Raw genomic sequence first — 23,094 nt, 5'->3', positions numbered from 1 at the left:
TTGCTATTCACCAAGGCGCCATCTAACTCAGGAACTATTTTCTGTGGATAATAATAATAATAATTAATAATGATTGTTTCCAATAAACAAAGCCTTTATTATTATAATTAATTATAATTAATATAATATAATTATAATATAATATTATTATTATTATTAAAGTGTAGGCCTATTATTGTTGAAATAAATAAATAAATAAATAAATACTAGATAAATATAAAAAGAACTTATATTCAGAGTTTTTATTTAAAAAAAAAAACATCACAATCAAGCACACATATTAGGTAATAAATAGGTTTTTGTTTGTTGTTGGTTTTTTTAAACGGAGGGGCTTTTGTTTAGATCGTGTCACATCAGTATAAGTCAAAGAGATGAACGCTCACTAAAAATGAATGTATATCACAGCAATAAACTATGAAATGGTTTGCCTTAATTATTTTCATTATTTAGGCCCAATTCAACAGGTTAATAATTTTTTCGTGAGCTATTGGTTTTTTTGTTTTTCTTTAGTTTTTGTTCCAATTTTTGACAAATCTAAACTAAAAATCCCTCCGAAAGGATGCGAAGAATGCGGGGGAGGGAGGGGGTTTGCCGAGATACATATTGTTCGGCAAAAACACTTGTTTTTTGTTTTTTCTTTTAAAAAACAAGAATATTACAAAACTATATAAGTGTAATCGCAATTTTGTCTATATAGTTTGCGAACACAACCTTTTTTTGTGTTACATTACTTTGTTTAAAGATGTATTTTTATTTTTTTAGTTATTTTTTTTTCTTTTGAAGGAAGTAGTTCAGAAATTAGCCTTTTAGGAGCAAAATATTAGGTTTAACGGATATAATTGTTTTGTTAAATTTCAGATAATGCGTTTTTATAACATTTTTTTCTAGGTTTATATTTAATTATTTTTTTTTTGTTTCGTTTTTGTTTATTTTTATTTTTTTTTTACTAGCGTTATCTCAAAAAATAACCGAGAGCTATACATACACGAAAGCACCAGGTTTTCTCATCATTTCTTTTAAAATTTTTTCAACAAGCCAAATTGACTAACGATAATGTCAATGTCAATATCATTTTTTGTTTTTTTTTTTGTTTTTTTACCAACACTCTAGATCTAATCTACAATCGGTTTAACTCCATCTTTCCACGATAAAAGGCACACTACGAAAAACGTTTTCTTATGTTTTTTAAATTTAATTTTGCTCTGATAAATGTGCAAAATATTTTCTATGTAAAACCTGAAATTTTTCTTTGCAGAGTGAAAGAACGAGTCTGACTTAAAATTTTGGTTTTTTTTCTTTAAAACAATTTCTTTGAATCAAATTAAATATTTTAAATTTTGATTTAAAGAGATAAATTTAGCGTTTTCTGTTCGAAAAATAATTATAAATTATTTATTATAGTCATGAATATACTAATAAATTCATGAATTTTATAAAAGAAGTAACTATCATTCTTGTAGCTACGAAATTTATGCCGAAATATTAACAAAGTTCAGAATTTAGATCATAAGTGTTTTCTGTACGAAAAACAATTATAAATTATTTATTATAGTCATGAATAAATTAATAAATTCATGAATTTTATAAAATAAGTAACTATCACTCATGTAGTTACGAAAATCATGCCGAAATATTAACATAGTTCAGAATTTAGATCATAAGTGTTTTCTGTACGAAAAACAATTATAAATTATTTATTATAGTCATGAATAAATTAATAAATTCATGAATTTTATAAAAGAAGTAACTATCACTCATGTAGTTACGAAAATCATGCCGAAATATTAACATAGTTCAGAATTTAGATCATAAGTGTTTTCTGTACGAAAAACAATTATAAATTATTTATTATAGTCATGAATAAATTAATAAATTCATGAATTTTATAAAATAAGTAACTATCACTCATGTAGCTACGAAATTTATGCCGAAATATTAACAAAGTTCAGAATCTAGATCATATAATCCAGTAAATTCCAAAAAATGTTAATTTTCGATGCTGATTTTGCCGAATTTTGACAAAATTTACGTTGTTTTTTTCATATTAAATAATTTTATAAACCATAATCCCTCGCGAGACAAGTTCTTTTGTTAGAAGGACAAGAGGAGTTAAGGACAGAGAAACATCTACAAATTTTTTTTCAGAAAAAGGCTTTGTTTTTTGTTTTTTTTTGTTTTTAAAGGTTTCTCGGGATTCGATCATCCTTAATTGTATTAATAAAAGGATAAGGAATTTGTTTTTTATGGTTAACTGTACAACTTTTAAGGGAAATTGATCATAGTACAAAACATATGTACAAAATAGTTCTGATGTTAATATATTATGAAGTGCAGTGTTTTTTTTAAGTGATGGGTGAAATTTAATTTTTTTTCTTTACAGCATGAATAATGGAACGAACATCTTTGTTTGTTTTTTTTAACGGGGTTAAATTAAATTTTTGCGGCGGCTAATACCATTAATTGGATGGTATATGGCTTTGTTTATGGCGCTAATTAATAAAACTGATGTAATATTTAATTCGAATGGTTTAAGAGTAAGTAAGACCCTCTTGTCATTAAATAAAAACAAAATGCGCACGCTGCTTCTAGGCCTACATTGTAAAAATTCAAATTAAGATCTAAATAAGCCTTAATTGCATTGTGATTTGTTACTTACTTTTCCATGTTAATTTTCTATAATTAACTGTTAAGGTTTAGTTCCCCCCATATTTTTAATTAATTAATTAATTAATTAATTAATTAACTCGCTTAATTATCACGAACCAGAAACCCCGGGCCTAACCTGACTAGTTATTATTATTATCTTTTTTGTTTTTTGTTTTAAAATACAAATTTTGGCAGGAAAAAATTGTTTCACGAAAATTCTGCGTTGCGTTATCGTGTTTTTCGCTAAACGCATAGTATATTCATAGGGAACTTTACAATAATAACAGTTCCCAAAACTCGCCGTCCGTCTGACCTTTTTGGGGGGGTTAAAAAACTATCATTCTATTTACACGTACATTTTTAGCTCCTGACCAATTTTTGAATTTGAACTGTGTGCCAAAAGAAAAAAAAAAAAAAAAAAAAAAAAAACACCAGAGAGAATTCGAATTCGTAAATAATTTGTTAGGATGATTCTCCATGTACCTTTTTTACCCCGACATAAAACAAATTTAACGACGCTGATTTCATGATGATCATTATACAATAGCGAAGAATGTCCGTACGCGATGTAATCGTAGCGGTAACTAATTACTTTGCAGTATCGGTTCGGTTTTATCAAGTTTCTATCAGCTGATATTACCGATAGTTTTAAACCGAAACCGAAGTGTGGGTTGTTGTTGTTGTGATAGTATCACTATATACAAAAGGTTTAGTAGTTCATTCCCAACCATTTTCCTTGATCATATGGGCTAGTTCTATGATGTATTTGCCTTCTTTGTACTTTTGACTCGATTCGAACGCGTGCTCCTATAAAAATTTTGAACATACAAATTGGTTTAGGTTTATCTGTTTATGACACAAATCAGCCAAAAAACACAACAATGTTTTACATATTTCCATCCTAGAGTCGTTTTACAACATTCGCAGTAAATGTCAGCCACAGCGTGGAGACCAGTTAACAATACCCTTTCTTCAGCTGGTCCACAGCCAACATTGACTCTGTGTTCGCAAATACAAAACAATTTTCAGTATAAATAAATACTCGAGACAAATCTGACTTACAGGGTTCGTACGAAATTTTTACATTGAAAATCCCTGACTTTTCCAGGTTATTCCTGACCATTTTAAGGTACCAGAGCCCACTTTTCCCACCTGGTTTATATTTAGCATTGCTCGAAGCATGGTTTGATATACCAAACAAAATCCCTGACATATCCCTGACTTTTTAGGAAAATTTTTCAAATCCCTGACATATCCCTGACTTTTTAGGAAAATTTTTCAAATCCCTGACATATCCCTGACTTTTTAGGAAAATTTTTCAAATCCCTGACATATCCCTGACTTTTTCCCCTATTTTCCATATCCCTGACTTATCCAGGTTATCCAGGTTCCGTACGAACACTGGACTAAACTATTTCACAAGAATAATGGCTAAAGTTTTGTAAGATTTCTTTCAATAAGGAAAACCACACGAAAAATATTTCGATACTCCTTTTAATTATAACATTGCCTAACTTTGCAATCAATAAGTGTGGTTCATTGTTTTCTTAATTACAAGTACATGTAAAGCGGTACATTAAACTATGATTGTATTATTTTCTTAGTAAGTCGTGGTTCGCTATCTTATTCTACACAACAATGCAATGCAAAACGTAAGATACGAAAATGACTTCAATGGACAGTGTTGAAACTTACACTGAATTGAACAGGTAAGCCCTTCCTTGACTCCCTTGGAAAGACTTCAATGTTGAAATGAAATAAATTAAGTTAAAATCAATTTAAACACTAGAAATTAGAGCGGAAGGGGTTTAAGTGTTTAACACTATGAAGTATAAGGAATTAGGAAAATTTGGATAGGAACTAATTTTAATATCAAGATTTGTGATCAATCCCAAAAATAACATTGCATGCTAGAGACAATAAAATATGAAGATAAGAGAATGACTCTACAATGTTGATAGACAAATAGAAATAGTGGAAGCTGTATTATCTAATCTGTGTTGAAGAAAGGAAGGAAGGAAGAAAAAAAAACAGGTAACATGGCAGATTGTCTAGTTCACCTTTGAGATCAGCTCATCATGGTTGGCGAGATGGGCTCTGCAGTGTATACAACTGTATGTCCTATGACAGTTAGGGAGATAAGCTTGAAAAGTTTTCACCATGGTCCCGTTGTCCGAGAAATGTTTTTTAGTGAAGATAAAACAAATAAAAAAAAACTAAAAACACTCTAAAAAGTCCTTGCACTCAGCAGAAGAGACCTGCCAGGCAGTGGAAACCAATTCTTGCCAGGATCAGTTCAACATGAATTATTTCACTCAACACTGATCGCGATACATTTATAATTTCTTTTTTTTTTTTGATTAAAATTTAAAAAGTCACTGTAATTTAATATTTCGTATTTTGCAGAGTTTATATTAACAAACGTCAATGAATTTTGTAGATTTGATACATTTGCATTCAAGGTGTTTTTATTTTTTCAGAGCATGGTAGGTAATTAGACCTACAAAAAGGTTCAACACAAAAAATAGACCAAAATTAGGTGTAGCTTACAGTTCATGTTGGCTAAAACAAATTGGGGCAATCCTTCAGATTCAGAAACAGTCACCAAAATGACCTTTTGCAATATATAAATAAAAAAGAAACCGCGGTGACCTACAGACCCAACTAAGACCTATTTTTTGACCTGCGCGATGCAGCAACCAAAACAATGTCCGGAAGGGGGGTTCCGCGCTTCCACATCAAAACAGCGAGATACTTGGATAACACAAAGGGGTCCTGATCGAAATTAGCTAATTATATTTATATATTTGCCTAAACTGGATAGTTCAACATTACAAATAAACCTTCAAACAAGAACTCATTAGATTAGGCTTACTATTTTTTCCAAGACAGCGGTCGGTTTAGTCTAAACCAGAATGCTGAGGAACAAACCCAAACGCGAAATCGCGAATACGGGCTATACTTTAGGGCCCGACCATTTGCCAATCAAAACAAAAAGGTTCACCATTCGAACTCCACGAATTTAGATTACGATTACGGTTGGATTTATGTTAGCATTACATAATTTACCTTTCAAAAATGCGCGAAAAAATCCTTGTAAATCCGCGTTGAAATTTGTATCCCGCATTCACGCACAGTTCTAACCAACACTTTCTTTGTTTTGATTCTCGGGGCACGACGTATTTCTCTCTCTCTCTCTCTACACAGAGCCTCACAGCTGTTTTCTAGAGAACCGAGCTCCCCCTAGCGACCGATTCCGTCTATACCTTCTAGCTAACCGAACCAATCAGAGAGCCCGAATCCTGGTTCGTAGTTTCAAGGCCATTGGCCTTCCATGCATGCGCGAGAGAGCTTGAAATGATCCCGAACTCAAAACAAAGAAGCGTGGAGAGAGATTCTCCAACTTTTAGAGAACGAAGAAATTATTTGCGCTAAACAATACGTATATTCCCAAATGAAAAACCTTCCATATAAGCCTGGTTATCTCCAACTTTATTCAAAAATTGCACCAGAATAATAAAAAACAAGCTACGAGCAACCACCCACATAAAAAACTCCCGTAGACTGGTTTAACTAACTACGTCTTGAGTCATGGGTCTCTTAGACTTTAAAACAACATTCTATATAGATAACCATAACTACGCATTTTTATATGCAGGAAGCGTCTTGAGGCAAAGATATACCTGTACACCCTTGCCTCCATCTCGCCATGCTCGCTCTAAAACCGCCGGAAACAAAACTTGCTGATCAACTTTTTTCCTTTCTTTTCTCTTTTGACTGGGGTTCACGTCTTGGCGAAAAATATTAATGACAAGGGGGGGGGGGGTGACTCCACCTTTCGTGATTTGTTAGCCCTATATCTTCCGAAAAACACATTACCCGAATGGAAGAAAAACTACAGAGCTTCCCATTCGAATAGTAAATTTGAAAAAGTAGGCTTAAAAACGCATAGAAATAGCCAGAAATTCTAGTTTAGGTTTGTTACTACGGATTCTCTTAGAAATTTCTCCCCACAAAGATTCGTGAGCCTCCGATCATTTTATTCCGCTTTTTGCGTATTATTACGTATTCTAAAAGGGGATAGTAAAAAATCTGGTGGGAGAGAGGCTCCCGGAGAAATCAGGTTTTCGTGGAAAAAAAAAAAGGCAGACAGGTGTATCCACCACTGGATACCATACGATAAAGGGCCGAATGATATAATAAGTGTTCTTTTTATTTTAATGGAAGGGCAACGTTCGAGCTCCTTTCAACCCATCTTCTCTCGCCTACCAAGAGTAGCCATGAAGATTACGTGGTCGTGGAAAAGAGGAGGGGGGTGAGAAAGATGGGCTGGAACATTTGGATGACCGAGACACCGAAATTGAGAGGGTTGACTAATTCTTCTGAACGAAGAGGAGTAATTGAGTTTCAGACGTGCTCTTTCCCTAGAGAATTATCAGCGATGATCCAAAACCCGCCAAAAAAAATGAAAACAAATCCACACAAATATGGCAAACTCTTGACTATTTGGTGCTACATAAGTATGACCCGACTTCGCGCTTGTTCCCAACAATGAAAACACTGTTAGAAAGGCATAGGAATTACGATGCATGACCCGGTCCCACAAAACCTAGGGTTACATGGGGGCACATTGATTCCTATTAGACGTATGTATTCCCGCTACAAACTATGGAGGGAGGTAAACACTTGTTGTTGGAAAGGCGCCAAAGTATGTAACCCCTAAAACGCTCCCCTTTTCTGAGGCTTCCAGTCATATTGCGTTCTGTACGAAAATAATGGCAGTACCCTCCTTCGCTACGAGGTAAAGGGACGCGATGCGTAAAGCCGTTTACGTAAATACAATCTCACACGTTAAAATCCACGTGCCGCGCGTGTATGCCTAGAATCCTTCTACTTTGCCTTTCAAAAACAATGAACGCTGTTATGGAAACGATAAGGAGAATAAAAGAAACAGTTCTCGTTGTATACTTATGTATACCAACCACCATCACCATAAAAAGTCAGACAAACTTGAACTTTTTGCAAAAGTCGCGACACCCAGACGCCCTCGAAGTCTCTTTTCCGAACCCCGGGCGTATTTGTCAACATCCGCCCCCTTTTTCTTAAATAAAAAAAATTAAGAGAAATGTCTTGATTGAAAAAGATCATTCCTACAATGAAACTAAAATCAAAACTAACTCTATCCCGTTGGCGTTGAAATTGAGGTTCTACCCTTCAAGGTATAGACAAGTCCCTAGACTCATATCTTATATAAAACTTTAACTACATTACGAAGATTTACATAATTTATTCAAATTAATGCTAAGACTTTAAAAAAAATTTCTGTAAGGAAACTTCTCCGCGAAGCAACAACAGTACTTAGAATTTAATTATTATCAGTCGAGAAGTTTAATTTTTACCTTAAAAAATAATTATACAGTTACAACTTTGAACTGTAAACTTTTACTAAAACTAAATTAACATCCGAGTTATAACTCTGCAATGTAGAAGAACCATTAAAGGTTAACTACCTATAAAACGTTGCCGGAAATAACAATCTCAACGGGATAAAATAAAAATTAAACGCTCTTACTTCCTATCAACTAGGAACTGATAACTGCAATAACAAAATATTATTTTTTATTAATATAATAGTGTACGAACATCTTCTGGCAACCCTAGAGATAAGATAGGATCCCATTTCGCAAGGACGGCGTTTACGTAACTGTTTCTTAACACTCAAAAAGCTCATAAAACTGAAACCCGCCCCCTACCAGCCCATACATACCCTTATCCCGGGGATCGACTAGTAAGTAATCAAACAAAGAGGATGGACAATTTCAAATTCAGCCTCGGATTTTGACATTTATCTATAGATAGTTTTCTCTTTTGGGGGGCTACAGAAAATTCCTCCTCGCTCTCTCGGCGCAGTGTTATCAGGTCCTCCGTGGGACCGTGAGTCAAGTTCTGATTCAAACTGAACTGCTAACCTTTCTCTCTGAAATCTCCCGACTCACCAACGGCCTGGAAACACTGGGGGAACGACAAACACCCCTTTGGTGGAAACTACGCATACTTGTAGATCTATAATTTCGGCAAATGTTCGACACCTTGGAGGAAGGATATTCAAGGATTTAACGTAACATCGCGAAGACAACCTTTTCCATCAATTTATACATACACGCGGGTAACGTCTTCCCTGATAATTATCCCGTTAGGCTTAGCGATAGGACAATGCATTATTGCACTTAAGGCCAAGTTCTTCGCGGCGGGGGGTTGCCTATATGAGCAGTGCCAGAGATTCTGGAGCGAGCTGTTATAACGCCAAGTTAAATAATTCTCTCTAAAGGACAAGCGTCACGTCATTTCACTCTTTTTAGAAAGCTAGGGCATCTTAAAGACAGATTGCATCAAGATATGGATGATGACAGTATAAGATGAAATCAACCGGAATATTTATATAATATATCAGATGATCCGCTAGTAAGGCTCCAACAACGACATAGAATATTAATGGTTGATTAATAAAGTTTCCACTATTTGGGCTGAAATCCGGGACCAGTTACGGTACCGCTTTAAATATTACATGCATTGAAAACTAAGGTTAATTAAGAATCATCTGGGATTTAAATACAGGGTGATGAAAAACGGGTTATTTTGAGTCGAAAATACAACATCTTTTTCCCTAAGTTTTGATTTGAGCGTTTTACGGATGACCCTTTAATTAAATCAGTTGTACTTTGGTCTTTTGGAACACCCTTTATATGTGTACAGAGACAAAGATACACGTACGGTGCGCGATCTTATTAGTAATTAATGAGGAAATTATTCATTCCTTTGAACATTCGTCCTTCCTCTGCAATTGCGATAACAAGTAAGACCCGAGAGGTAAAACATACGAACGTTATGAAACTCAAAGCCCGAGAGGTAAAACATACGTTATGAAACTCTCTCTTTCAAAATTACCCATCTTCCTATAACCTAATGTAAAGGATGACGAAAACAGACAGACTTTCTCGGAGAGAAAAGTCACGTGGCCACGCCACAAGCGCTATTACTACTAATGGGACCCAGTCTTTATCATCAGTTTAGTCTAATAGATTTCTAAAAATTTCGGAAAAGGTCTTGGTAGTCTCATCTTTCTTTATAATCATCATCCGATTCCCGAGAAACAACGCAACCCATTTTTTAACAAGAACAGTCTGTGTGATGGTAACAAGATCCCCTTCGCGGTATCCAACAAGAATTTCCGTAGCGACGGTTTTTCCACGCGTTTTGAAATAGCTCGGAATTTTTACTATGAGCTTAAGATAGCAATGCGAAAGAAAGAAAGCAGAGAGAGAAAAAAATTAACTCTAGCTGACGGAGCTGATCCGATTGCCTAAGAAAATGTAACAAAAAAGGTTTTTCTAGGAGAGGGGCGACCTTTTTGCTTGATTGTCAATTAATACGTGGGAGGAAAGACTATTTCTGACCAGGTTAAAAAGTCAATTAATACAGTTACTAGCATAAATTACTAGAGAGAAAAAAAAATAATCATGAATTGTAGATTTAATACTCGGAAAAGGTTTTTTTCTTTCATTTGTAAGTTATCACAAGAAGTAAATCTTCGAGGTCTGAAGCTTGATGAGCATGAGAGCAAACAAAAAGGGTGAGGCTGGGAACAATCATGTTTCATAGTATTAAGAGGATACAGAGCGTCATCCTTCTTCTATTATCCCCTTTGCTTTTAGGTATAAGAGGCTAGCTTGTATCACATGGTGGGATCGATTTACATCTATTGATGAATATCTTACCGAAATATAATGGATTATCTGGAGCTCAAAGTCGAATATATTTTTTTATAACTCCTTATAGTATTCATTATATTTGATATACGACTTTTGCTCTCTCTCTCTCGCTCGCTCTTTCACGAGTCTATGACGACAAAGTTGAACGACTGTCCCATTGCGTGTTGTTACAAGTCACGAAACGAAAAATGTCCAACTTTTTCTATACTCTATACTCTAGGTATATAGATCTTGGCAATTTCCGAAATTGACAGAAAGGAGAGGAAGAATTAATATCCTTTAAACGTACAAAATGATTTAATATTTTGGACAAAAAGAGGAAGAAGGTATGGAAGTTAAAACACGGACGGTTACTTTCATCCCTAAAATAGACCTAAATGGGAAATATTACAAGTTATAACGTATAGTTAAAGCGCGTGCACAAGGTCACTAAAAACCTAGTTTGAAGACAAGCCCAGTTCCTTTTTAATGATTGATATTCTATGCAAACAACTGTGTCAAAGGTCAGAAAAGCCGACTTTTAGGCGACATAATTACAAAGCTCGTAGAAGCGTTTAAGTTTAACCGAGGGGCAAGAAAGTACTTCTAACTAGACCATCCCATTTTTTACTTGTAGAGAGGTTATTTCCCTCGCGCCACGAATCAACACCAGACGGAGTCAGAGCTCACTACACGCTAGAGGCTAGCCAACTAGTTCTTGGTGCGAGGAAAATTACCCAAGGCGGTGTCCCCGTCACTGTGGTGTTTACTTCTCTAACGGAATTAATGGAGCATGGTCTATACAATATGGAAGACGCAGAAACGGTTCTAATCAAATTTAATCAGCTTAAGTGCGCCTTCTCTAAGTGATTTGTCCCTCGTGTATGTTTAACACGCGTATAGAGAACCAGTGATCACGGAAAAGTCCACTACAACTATGTTAGAAACGCATTGTGGTTCAGGAAAAGGCTTATCTACCTTTCTATGGTTTTTGTATTTGAAAGTATATCAGTATATGCGGACAAATATTGCTATTTATTTGTGAGTGCAATTCAACAGACTGAAAATGTTGTAGTTCCGTTCGATTCAGTTCCAATCCTAAGATGCTATTACAGATTACTGGCACGGTTAAAGTTCAGAAATGGTAGAAATTTCTTTATCCCCCTTAGTTCGCTATTTCTTTTAATATTTAAATGGACAAATGTTTTTAAGAATAAAGACACGCGACTAAGCATTTATTCTTATTTTAGGAAGACCACGTATTCTTGAACGGAAGGAAATAATGTTAAATAAGTGAATTTGACCCGATGGTGAAAAAAAGTAGGGTACATTTCTCAAAATTAGTATCGATTCGTATTCGTAGGAGGTTTTAAAAGGGGGCCAAAAGCCAACTGGAATTACCTTGAGAGAGAGAAAGTGGAGAAGGAGATAAAACAGACGTAATACTAAGGCCAGAGAGAGAGAGAGAGAGTGAGAGACTGAGAAGGCACATGTGCCTCGGTCGTTCCACTTCCGGGAACGATATCGATTTACTAAAAGTGTTGCCCCGCATTAACTATAAAGCTTTAAAAATGATGGCTTGTTTCCTGCGATATTGAAAAGGGATTCACTCCATGCACCACCGTAGTCGCAGTGTATACAATAAATTTTGTCAGCATATACTACTGGGAAATCCGTATGTACATCCCAAAAATCGTGGAATTGGGGGAAAAAGCTAACATAGCGTTTTTCAAGTTAAACAGAATTAAAACTGAAACGTGCCTGAAATTGAGTTTCATTTCAGTTTAGACTAATTTAAATTTCGATGAGAAAAATTAGACTTAATAATTTATCAATACACAATCATTGATAAGTAATTTTTTTATTATTAAATCAGGTTTGATTAAATAGTACTAATTAAAATTCATTTCAATTAAATTATTCTAGTCCTTAATTAATTAGAAGAGTTTCAGTTGTCTAGGTAAACAGATTAGTTTTTAATAATTTACAAATTTGTTTTTAAAACCAATGTCGATTCAAGGAAAAAAATAAAAAGAATGAACAAAGTAAACTATCGACTTGTATTTCTTCGAAATGTGGAACTTAGGGGGAATTTAAACTAATTACAGATTAAAACACAGGCCGTCTCTTCTCTAAATATTTCAACCGTGAATAACCATTTTACTGAGTATCCTATTAAAACAATAGCGCAAAGAAAAAATATAACTGACTCATTCGTACTCGGTAATATTGTTAAGCCTAATTACGTAATAAAGTTATAAACAGTTTTTCCTCATCTGTATACCTTTAGGAAATATAATAATATGTCAAAACACAAATTTCCCAATCAATTATATTCGAATTTGATTTTTTTTACATCTTTACTGTTACCGGGAAATATGAAGTTTATAAAATTCCTGAACCTGAACTTGAAAACTAAAATATTACCCCAAGGACTGAGGAAAAAAATCACCCCAATAAAAAAGAGGTACAGAAACAGAATTCTAGTTCGACGGCGACCGTCTTTGCATGTCGGAAAATTCGGAAGGAAGTATTTATTTTGAAAAGGAAGGATGAATACAACGGAACTAAAAATTTGGGAAAAATAATATTTGGCAGAAAATAAAACGAAGAGCGCAACTACGCATTTTATCCTGGATTTAGCATATTTTATCTATAAACGTGAAAAGGTATAGAGTATATAGTGTCACAGAATATAAACAGTGAGGCATGGCAACTATTTCTGCCCCCTTATCTTCTACAGTATGACTAACACATTGAATCAAAGAGGAGTAGAAAGTTGCTATGGCGTGTTCTCGCTTTGGAAGTTTGTTTTCCTCTCTGTTCTCTAATTGGTTGAAATATGATGAAACGAACAGATTGTTATCGACCATATCTTAATGTTATTAGTCTAAAATTTCGTCTGCTAGTTAAGTTGTGGGGGAGTGGGGGAATTCATTCCTCTTAATCTTATTGGTCTAAATAATCGTCTGCTAGCTTAGAGTTTTGGTTAGGCAAACGCCAAGCCTTTTTATTACATAATGTTTAAACGTCTCGAGACAAATTTACACCAGATGAGGTGCGTCTGCTTTCAGTTTCTATTCCTTACTCTTTATATTCTGTTTTATAAGTACCAGTACATAGTTTAGTCGCTGCGTAGAGAAAGTTCCTCCCAAAAAACACCGTTATGCGAAAACTCGTATTGGGGGATTGTTACGACTAAACCGGTTTACCTGCTGTTCGTTTTCGAAAAGATTATAGTTGAGTACCAGAACCAAATACACTTATACAGCCAGTATAGGGCACGAAAAAAAAATACTTATTATTATTTGTAGATAAATTTTGGTGTGATTTCTATGTAGAAAACTACGTTTGAAACATTTTGCCAGCCCAAAATATTCATATACAGAACGCGCAATTTCTATGGGGAATTTAAGGGCAAACCAAGGTAGATCAACGGATTATGTCTACATAACATTTGTATCTATATTCTCCTAGGTAACGCAACTCAGACCAGGTTGCCATGGCAACTATATACATATAATGGATGACAACTCTATTTTCGTAAAGTACATATTGTCAGATCTATAAAGATTGCAAATACAGCGAGCTATAGTGCCACTAACCCTTTAACCGTAAACTTTTTTTGGTTGTTTAAATAAACAAAGAGAGGCAGTCGTACGTACGCGTTTTACACGAAACGAACGAGGACGAGCCTATAAAACATCGATATAAGTCACATACGAAGGAAGTCAGGGGAACATAAAAAAATAGGGTCGTATTCGACGGGGATTTCAAAATTCATACAAGAACCCTTTTTATTTAACTTCCAAAAGTCCCATTTTCGCTTGGAACGCTCTCTCACTCACACCCAAGCGATAAAGTTTATGACCCTCTAACCGCCACCACCACCCTACCTTCCTCTCTTTCCTTTCGCGCCAAAAGGGTTAGGTCTATATACTTTTTAATCCTTTAATATCGTAGCCTAGGAAGTTGTTCCAGAGGTTCGAGTTTCAACCGGTGCAGGCCAGATATTTGTCCAAGACACATTTAATATTGTTTCTCTTATTTTTTATTTATTTTTTTCTATTTATATTCTCTCCCTTTATAGTCCCATTCTCTTAAGAGGGTAACGTCCTGAAGTTTCGCCCTTTGTATGTAACAACTATGGAATATAGAAGCATCGGTCCAGAGGTGGAGAGAGAATAAGTTGTTTTTAATCTAAAGTCACGTGGTTTGGTACAGAGGTAAAGGGGAACAGTTTGGGATGGGTTTTGTCTAATTCAGAGCAGACCAGGGTCACAACGGCCACTGGTCCTTCCTTGAACTGAAAATGTGTATAGTAGGACCCTTGTGGTATTTAATAAATTTATAAAAATAAATAGAACAACGTTGGTTGCACCTATTGAGTCGAACTATTGCACCTTTAGGGCTGAATTATTTGAGGAAATCTCAACATTCTTCCAAATGATTCACTACACTCTTGGAGGGTTTTAGAAGCTACCAAATTACAACAGAAACAATTGCATACTTCAAACAACGTTTTAGTGGAGTACAAGCCTCATAAAACTTTAAAAATGTCAAACATATTATTTCTAGTCTATTTCCCTGGTTTAGATAGTAATAGGTCATACGTGGATGATGAAAATAGGAAGTTTTAAAATTTTATCTAGCCCGCATTCTTATCATTCTAACTATATATAAAAAAAAACAATTGAACTTTTCAAGTATTATTTTGTTGTTTCTATTTTATAGTTTTTAGGGTAAAACCCTACGTACAAAGTTCTATTGCTGGCTTATCTAAAAGTGTTCTAATCTATCCGACATATGGTCTAAACTCTAATAGATAATTACAACAATGTTGACAAAGTGCAAATTGAAAATTGGAACAGTACGACCGTAAATTATATTAAAATGATAAAAGAATAACTGATGACCACTTAAGTCATTCGCAGAGACCCCAAAAATAAAAATTTATAGATGCAGGGAAAAATAGGTTAATAAGATAAAGAATTATCCTAACACAAAAAAAGGATAACTTTAAAGAGTATAGACTATAGAGACGAAATTAGATAATTTTCCGCGATTTTCAATGGAAAAGCAGCTTAATTTTAATCTCTTTATTTGGAAATAAGAGAAGACGGTAATTGGCAATTTGTTTCTAAGAGAAGGCGAGCGTTTTGTCACGGAAGGCAATAAGATCTCGTTAAATTAAAAAGAGGACGAAAACCAGCTTTTAAATTCCTAGGAAATACGCAGCCACAAGACGCGCAGCTACAAATTTAAACTAACTAAAAATATAAACAGCCATACAGGATCGAGGGGGTGACTAAAAATAATTTGGTGACATCGTCAAAATGATAAGAATAAAGATGAGTCGAAATATTTTTTCCCATGTACATGATCCAAAAAATTAAAGCCGATTAAGAACTCCAAAATCATTTTAAAAAAAGCACTTATTTAAATGCTTCCCTTGTCTGTTTTAGAGAGGCTTTGTCAAAATGCGTACTAAAATGAGCAAAGCGATTCCATCTTAAGTTAGTATAATCGAAACTTGAGGGGGCTTTTCTAAGAAACTAAAGACAGTGAGTGTGCAAGAGTGAAACCGTGAAAAAGTAAAAAATAAATAAAACACTCCGAAAGAGGTTTGAGGTTTTTAGTTTTTTAGACGAAAAAAATATCCCCTTCTCTGTTATAAGCAGCGCCTGTTTTTCCTATCGAAGTGGGTCAGCGACTCTAGGCGTGAGGGGAGGGGGAATTTGGACTATAGGCCTATACCACGGGTGAACGATCGAGGAAAACGCGGAGCTGCCCAAGCAGCAGCCTAGGCCTAGCTGTCTGTGTCTGTGTGCATGAGGTTATTACGAAAAACCTCTGTTGCACGTCGCCAACGCTCTCCCGTCTTTCCTACGGAACGGATCAAAGAACAGCAAGGAGGCAATGAAATACCCTGACCTCCCCTTTCTCCTCGGTTTCCACACCTAAAACGTAATAGCCTCGTTTTGGTTTCACCTTTCTACGTGCTTTCCGTATTGCAATGGAAGCCTCCTAGTTTTTTGTATGAAATCAGTTCAGGTTTTATATAAGACAGCAGCTTTTTATGGTAAAGATAAAAAGAAAGAAAATATGCAAAGGTAACGTTTCGCGGGTGAATGATAGATTCATTCATCCACCACGCCACGCCATATCACGGGTTGTTCGGATTTGATTTTCCTTTGTTTCTAATATAATTCTATAACTGGAGGATTTCGTTAGCGAATCAAAATGGTGTGACGTTGAAATTTAAGCGTTCTAATGGGTTTCAATTACTTTCGTGTGCTGTATTTCTTAACACGAGGTTTCTTAAGATTACGCTAGCTTTATAACAAAACGAACACCTCTACCACCATTACGTTATTTATGTAACTTTAACGAGTGCTTTATAAATATCTACTCCCTAAAATTCAACTTGAATAAGGGTTATTTCATGTTATTTTCAGTAAGTCTTTCAAACGTTCTTTCTGGCACCTACTGTACCTTTACCAGGATAAACCGGTATTTCTAATCAAAATGATTAAAACGCAATTTTCAGTTAAAATATTTTAACCTTGAAAGAGATAATTATGTATGATATAAAAAACACCTTGCAATATGTTTGAAAGCGCGCCTAAAAGAAGAAATCGTTATTTTATTCTAATATATAGCGCCATCTAAATGTTATCAAAATATTTTTCTTGGTAGAATTTTAATCTACCAACATACAAGTAATAAATCAAACACAAACTTTGAAGATGTCTTAAAAATAGATTCGAAATTTCTTTTAAAATTAGGGGAATTTTTCAAAGGATGAATGGCTTATTTTTAGCTTGGGAAGCAACAGCGCCAACATTCCAAATGAGCCACACCTTCGAAAAGAGAGCCAGTTTAATGGCTTTGGCTTCGAACTTAGGGATCGTTACTACAACTAGAAAGTTTTGCAAAACTAACGGAAACCGATCTAAAAGACTAAGTTTTACTTTTTTCAAGATAAATTGAAATATCATCTAAAATTCTAAATAAACTTCATAAACTTTAAGCTCATTCTGTAGGAGATTTTGCTTAAACTCAATAAATTCACCTAAAAAGACCTAAAGAAACAAATACTTTAATTATAATTAAATTAAGTACATAAATTTCTAAACTGAAATGTTAAAAATTAATATTTCGAATAATATTTATCATATTTTATAGAACGATGCCCCTGAATGGCGTTTTTGTCTTATACACGGGTGTGAGGCAGGGTAAACATTTCTACAGGCGTTCTATGGGAAATCCATTATAAGTTTTAGACCCCTGTAAGTTGGCTTTCCCGCCGAACGAGCTCGGAGCTCTTACCGCTGCTTAGAATAAATACAGGCTTACTAGTAATGATTACTTGAATATAAACAAACGATTTTTAAGTATTGTAATCTTGAAATTGTTTTAAGTTTGCGAATAAAAACCAGTTTTACGCGCGGTTTTCGAGATTTACGAAATACAAGGTTTCTTTAAGATATTTTGAAGTACACTTCTTTGGGAACGATCCCCAAGTTCCAAGATAAATCGATTTGGAGGACAAAGAGCGTCGTTCTACAGCTACACTAACCAACCAACCGTATATTTACATCACACAGCTGGAAGGTTCGTATCAGGAATTATGTTTATATCGGGTTCTAAAGAACGTCTCTAGAGTCACAGATTTTGACACAAAGATTTTGCGACGCAGTTTTTACATGATTTATGATAAAGTTTAAAATATTTTATAAAATATAAACGAAGTGGCATTTGAACGATCTACGATGCTAGAATAGTGTTGAAAAAACCCAATAGCATTTGAATATAAAAAATACCATGGCAGCTGAGCCTGGGAATAGGAGAGGATCTAAACCAACAGGGCTGCTGGTCAGGCCCCAAGCTGTGACGTAAGAAATAATAGTCGTTTTGAAATATATTTTCCAAAGCTTGATATTTCATTAATTTTTTTTAATCATGTAGAGATAAGTCTTATATGGACAGCGTAGTTGGTTTTATCAGTGATGTTGTACCCCAAGCTTATTCTAGCAATCTCAAACAAGATGAGAAAGAATCAATATTATGGGCCAAATTTGAATATTCTGATATAAATGGTTGGTTCTGTTGTTCTGTGAATAGTTTGACGTAACTTTTATTGAAAGGTATTTTAAATTTTAAATATAATATTCAGATTATCGCTATTATACTGAATCTCAAAATAATGGCAACATCCCACCATTGATGTTAATATTGGGATATTCTAATGGTATTCAAGTATGGGTTATACCTTCAAATGGAGAAGCCCAAGAAGTTTTGTCTTGGAGACAAGGGCCTGTAAGGTCTCTTAAAATATTGCCAACACCCGTTCATAATTCTGGTTAGTTTGTTGTAACTTTTTAACAAGCGAAATATTAATGTTTGAATCTAAAAAAATGTTTCTTAATTACAGAACCTGATAAATTCAAAACTAAAAGACCTCTTATAGCACTATGCGATAGTTCTAGTGCTGGACAACAATTTTTCGCCATTAATATATTGTCACTTAGTACGGGAGATCAAGTTCAATGTATCAGAACTAATTCTCAAATTATAGAGCTACATTGTAATAAAAGGTATATAACTACACTGAAACTCCGAAAATTTTCAAATGATAAAAAATAAAAATGTTTGTAGAGTAATTGCCATAACATTCCAAGAAAAGATATCAGTTTATGATAGCTGTACTTTCAAAGAAATGTTTACTATTACTGATTGTTATCCAAATCCTTGCAAAACTCTAAACCCAATTGCCTTAGGAACTAGATGGTTGGCATTTGCAGATCGCAGAGTAAGATTATGATTATACAAATCGCGTATTCGTAAGAATGTTTCTAACTGTTCAAAATTAAAATAGTTAAGTTCAGTCCATCAAACGTGTGGTGGAATGACAGGGGATGGAGTTCAGTCTTATGCAGCAACAGTGATACACGCTGCTAAAGTAATTACTTAACATTTTAAATTACCATTTTCTTGACTAATAAAAAATTAACGCCGTTTTACAGACTATAACTAAAGGTCTTACTATGTTTGGAGAAACAGTGGCTAGCATAACTGGGCATAAAAACGCGGGAACCGGTTCTTCAACTCGAAAAGAGCAAAAATTGAGTGAGCTCCCACAACCTGGTATAGTAACAATTGTGGATGTACTCAATATTGGGAAAGGAGAGGTACGACTACTATAATATGTGACGTAACACGTATATTTATACTAATCTTGAATCAATATAGATTAAAATAGACGAGGATTTGGACGGGGATGGTATAGTGTCACATTTTGTGGCTCATACAAACGAACCCCTACAAGCAATGGCCTTTGACCCATCAGGGACTTTGTTATTAACAGCGTGTAGTTTGGGTCATAACTTCAATATATTTGGCATATTTCCCCACCCAACAAGTTCAACATTAGGGGCGATTCATCATCTGTACACCTTGCACCGTGGTGATACAACAGCCAAAGTTCAAGATGTAACTTTTTCATTGGACAGTAGATGGGTCGCTGTTACAACCCAAAGAGGAACTACCCATATTTTTCCCATAACACCTTACGGAGGTAATTTTGTAGAACCCAACTTAACTTTTACCGAATCATAACTGTACTGCAACTATGAAAAGGTCCAACAAATGTGCGTACTCACTTGTGTCCAAGAGTCGTCAATCGATACAGTAGGTTCCAAAAGAGCGCGGGTCTAGAAGATATCCAACAACCATCCAGTACTGGTAGAAATAGTCCGGTTCAATCTGGAAGTCCGAGTTCCGCAGGAACAACACCAGTACGCTCTTACGAACCGCACACTAATATCCACTTTCATACGCCATTGATGGGGAGAATGGGTAATCCAAGGTTGCCTCCCTATCCACATCCAACCACGATACATCCATTAGCGCAATTGAAGCAACCACTGTCCATATCAGTTCCCGGTATAAGCAATTCTTCTGGGCCAAAGAGCCCAACTAGTAAAGGACGTCGGTCAAGTTCGACAGCTCAAGTTATTGAGACTGTTAGTGTCACTGCCACATTTGGACCGCCTAGAGCATGGTTGGTTGGAAGTCCGAATCTAAATAGAGAAAAAATTGGTAAGTCATGTCTTCGGTGGTAAGATGCAACAGTTCGCCTGAAAAACGTAACATTTTCTAAACCAATTTTAAAGAGAAAAGGTCGTCCGACGCATTATTCGTTATGGGTTGCCATGGTGTGTTGATTGAGTATCTCTTGGAACCAAAACCCGCGCAAGGTTATACAAAGTCTAATGAAGATGCTCCAATTGAGCTTGAAGTTGTGGCGCATGCTCAATGGAACTTGAGCAGGTCAATTTATTTTAATTTACACATTTCTCAAGTCACAATTAAGTAGCTAAAGTGACGAATGTCTTTCTAAACACAGGCCAAATAATGCAGCGGACGTCAAGTTACCACTGTCTTCATCCAACCCCTTAATGGTTTCCTACGAATTCACTAAGACTTTAGATGACAACAATGAAAGAAGAATGCCCAACAGTATGATACTTTGATAATATTTAGCCAAATAATATCGTTTTTTTTCTTCTAATTAGCCTTATTCCTGATCAGCGCCACCTACCCATAGCGGCGACTTTGAGAACTACTGTAATCGTCAAGCCAACCAGATGTCGCTAAAATCTGGTGACGTCATTTTTGGTAAGACCCCGAGAGTGCCCGTCAGTGACGTCACCAGATTTTGGCGACATCTGATTGGCTTGCGGATTACAGTAGTTCTCAAAGTCGCCGCTATGGGTAGGTGGCGCTGATCAGGAATAAGGCTAATTGGGATGAATTTCATAGGCCAGTTTTCAATGAGTCAGATAGATGATATGTCAGACTCTAAAAAGGACAATGCTGGAGATAGTTGGCTTTCTCAAGTAATTGCAAATACAATTCCTATGAAATTCATTCTAATATGAATTGTAACCCCTAAATTCAGGTTGAAATTTTAACCCACGCTGGACCCCATCGTCGTTTATGGATGGGACCTCAGTTTACCTTCAAAACTATTCAACATTTACCCAATACTACTATAGTATCTTCAACTTCATCGGCCCTACTATCCCAAAGTGAAGATGGCTCATCAGGGCCTTCTTCGTTAGATCTCTACACTGAAGAGCTTGATCTTCAAAGCTTAAGGTTGCTATAAATTGCCTTTTACCATGATTGCCAATGTCTTTTTGCCAAGAATGTTACCCCGTTTTTAATAAAAAGCTTGCGTTTTAAAGTATTCGTCCAGCTCGTTCCAATCCAGTGGCCATGCCACCCGGGTATCACAGTACCAATGGTAGCAAATCCCCCTTATTAATTGAAGCCAACTCTGGTAATTTTCCAAGTTAAAAGCTTAAATCTGGCGGCTCCCTTTTCCTCGTACAAACTGGGTTCACTCTTATTATCTACCCAATGTTTTTCGAGGTTTAGGTAGTACCATATTCTTCCCCCCGATTAAAGATGAAAAACTTGATTAAAATTAACGAGAACCAATATCAAAATCGCAGGTAGTTTCGAACAAACGTTAGGTGCTACGGAATTCATCGAATGCGGCTCATTAGTTAACGCACCTTTCAACGGGCCAGTACGCGAAAAAGAGGTTTCAGTCGATCATTTGAAAGAAACCATAGCGGATGCCATGAAAGAAACTCTGGGTAAAGAGTTTGGAGGCGATTTAATGAGCCATAACGATGGAAGTTGCAACTGATATTACGCATTTCGATTAATTTTAACCACCTATTAAATTAATTAATATTTCTCTAAAAAAAGAAACTCCCTCCTTTCCCCCCCAAAAAAAACCAAATCAAACCCGCATGGGTTTTTGTAATTAAAGCCAATCAATCAATATACCAATGTATAGTATTTTATCAGCAAATAAAATTATTATATTAATTTACTTTCAAACTACGTGATTAATGTTCATTATTTTTTCTTTGTTGAATGTTAAACATTGTTTTCCTTCCTTTGTCTAAGCAGTGAGCACTCTTTTAACCCTTTAACCCTGGGCTTATGCCCCCTTGACCCCAAGTAGCCATACAGAGCCGTCCTAAACCAAAAGGGCTCCATTAAGCATGGCAAAAATTTCAAATGAGCCCCGTAGCAACAAAGGCCCACTTCTGGGACCGTCCTTCTCCCCTATCACCTATACCTATACCATTCAGACCCCGTATTCCATATAAAACGTTCTATTTTACCAGGTTTTATTACTAAAATTTGCCAGTTCAATTACGATAAAAAAAAGTATAAATATAATTACCATTCATTGTCCAAATTCATTTCAAACAGCACTAAAATTAAGAGTTCAAATAAATTGAAGACAAAATCCCGAACCGTCTCTCACGAATAGCCGGATTAGCCGCCATTTTGTCAACAAGTGGCCCAGCCAGGAGCCAGCACCAGCGCCGCGATAGCGGTGACACCTGGGCCACTAGATGGCCATAACTAGACGGCGTAAAAGAGCAGGTACTACAAAAACCCAATTAAATGTTAACTTTTAGGCAAATTTTGTATTGTTTACCAAAGTAAACTGGAAAGTAATGCCAGAATTTTCATTATTAATCAAAAAATTTAAAAACCAGAGTACGTTTTGCAAAACAAAACAAATGTTGGTTTTAATTTGAAAAAATAAATTATAGTACTTAGACTAGAATTTAATTCTTGAAATATTTTACAATTATAAGTG

At 35.3% G+C, this 23,094-nt stretch overlaps 2 protein-coding genes across 4 annotated transcripts; one reads left to right on the top strand and one right to left on the bottom strand.

Annotated features, from left to right (window-relative positions):
* Positions 1–215: 215 nt before the first annotated feature.
* Positions 216–20,199, bottom strand: Ypel (Yippee-like). Of its 3 annotated transcripts, none has more exons than XM_089867784.1 (5): positions 20,060–20,199; positions 4,707–5,146; positions 4,342–4,385; positions 3,537–3,645; positions 216–3,453 (listed from the first exon to the last, which is right to left on the bottom strand). In XM_089867784.1, exons 2-5 carry the CDS (start codon positions 4,806–4,808, stop codon positions 3,364–3,366), a joined length of 345 nt encoding a protein of 114 aa, XP_089723910.1. In that variant the 5' UTR covers positions 4,809–5,146; positions 20,060–20,199; the 3' UTR covers positions 216–3,363. The 3 variants fall into 3 exon arrangements, with proteins under 3 accessions (XP_089723910.1, XP_089723909.1, XP_089723908.1); XM_089867783.1 differs by lacking the exon at positions 20,060–20,199 and adding an exon at positions 5,522–6,148; XM_089867782.1 differs by lacking the exon at positions 20,060–20,199 and adding an exon at positions 5,716–6,148.
* rudhira (breast carcinoma-amplified sequence 3 protein rudhira) lies at positions 17,987–22,316 on the top strand. Its single transcript, XM_089867768.1, has 15 exons — positions 17,987–18,292; positions 18,366–18,496; positions 18,574–18,759; positions 18,832–18,994; positions 19,056–19,209; positions 19,276–19,359; positions 19,424–19,588; positions 19,650–19,974; positions 20,037–20,498; positions 20,573–20,729; positions 20,806–20,918; positions 21,222–21,298; positions 21,361–21,560; positions 21,650–21,744; positions 21,920–22,316. The coding sequence occupies exons 1-15, from the start codon at positions 18,222–18,224 to the stop codon at positions 22,117–22,119; spliced, it is 2,583 nt and encodes an 860-aa protein (XP_089723894.1). The 5' UTR covers positions 17,987–18,221; the 3' UTR covers positions 22,120–22,316.
* The last annotated feature ends 778 nt before the right edge of the window (positions 22,317–23,094 follow it).

Source organism: Phalangium opilio, unplaced genomic scaffold (genome assembly GCF_054372755.1).
Source record: "Phalangium opilio isolate 3A_F unplaced genomic scaffold, DU_Popi_V2 ptg000024l_1, whole genome shotgun sequence".
NCBI lineage: Eukaryota > Metazoa > Arthropoda > Arachnida > Opiliones > Phalangiidae > Phalangium > Phalangium opilio.
Note: the sequence above shows the minus strand (reverse complement) of the source record. Positions and strands in the feature narration are given on the sequence as shown.

Excerpts from the sequence above, each read along its gene's own strand:
- Ypel (XM_089867784.1), bottom strand. The coding sequence starts at position 4,808 with ATGGTGAAAACTTTTCAAGCTTATCTCCCTAACTGTCATAGGACATAC. Across the intron at positions 3,646-4,341 it reads GCTTACCTGTTCAATTCAGT|AGTCAATGTTGGCTGTGGAC; the intron begins GTAAGTTTCAAC and ends TTGCGAACACAG. Across the intron at positions 3,454-3,536 it reads CGACTCTAGGATGGAAATAT|GAGCACGCGTTCGAATCGAG; the intron begins GTAAAACATTGT and ends AAATTTTTATAG.
- rudhira (XM_089867768.1), top strand. The coding sequence starts at position 18,222 with ATGGCAGCTGAGCCTGGGAATAGGAGAGGATCTAAACCAACAGGGCTG. Across the intron at positions 19,589-19,649 it reads TCAATATTGGGAAAGGAGAG|ATTAAAATAGACGAGGATTT; the intron begins GTACGACTACTA and ends GAATCAATATAG. Across the intron at positions 20,919-21,221 it reads TGAAAGAAGAATGCCCAACA|GCCAGTTTTCAATGAGTCAG; the intron begins GTATGATACTTT and ends TGAATTTCATAG.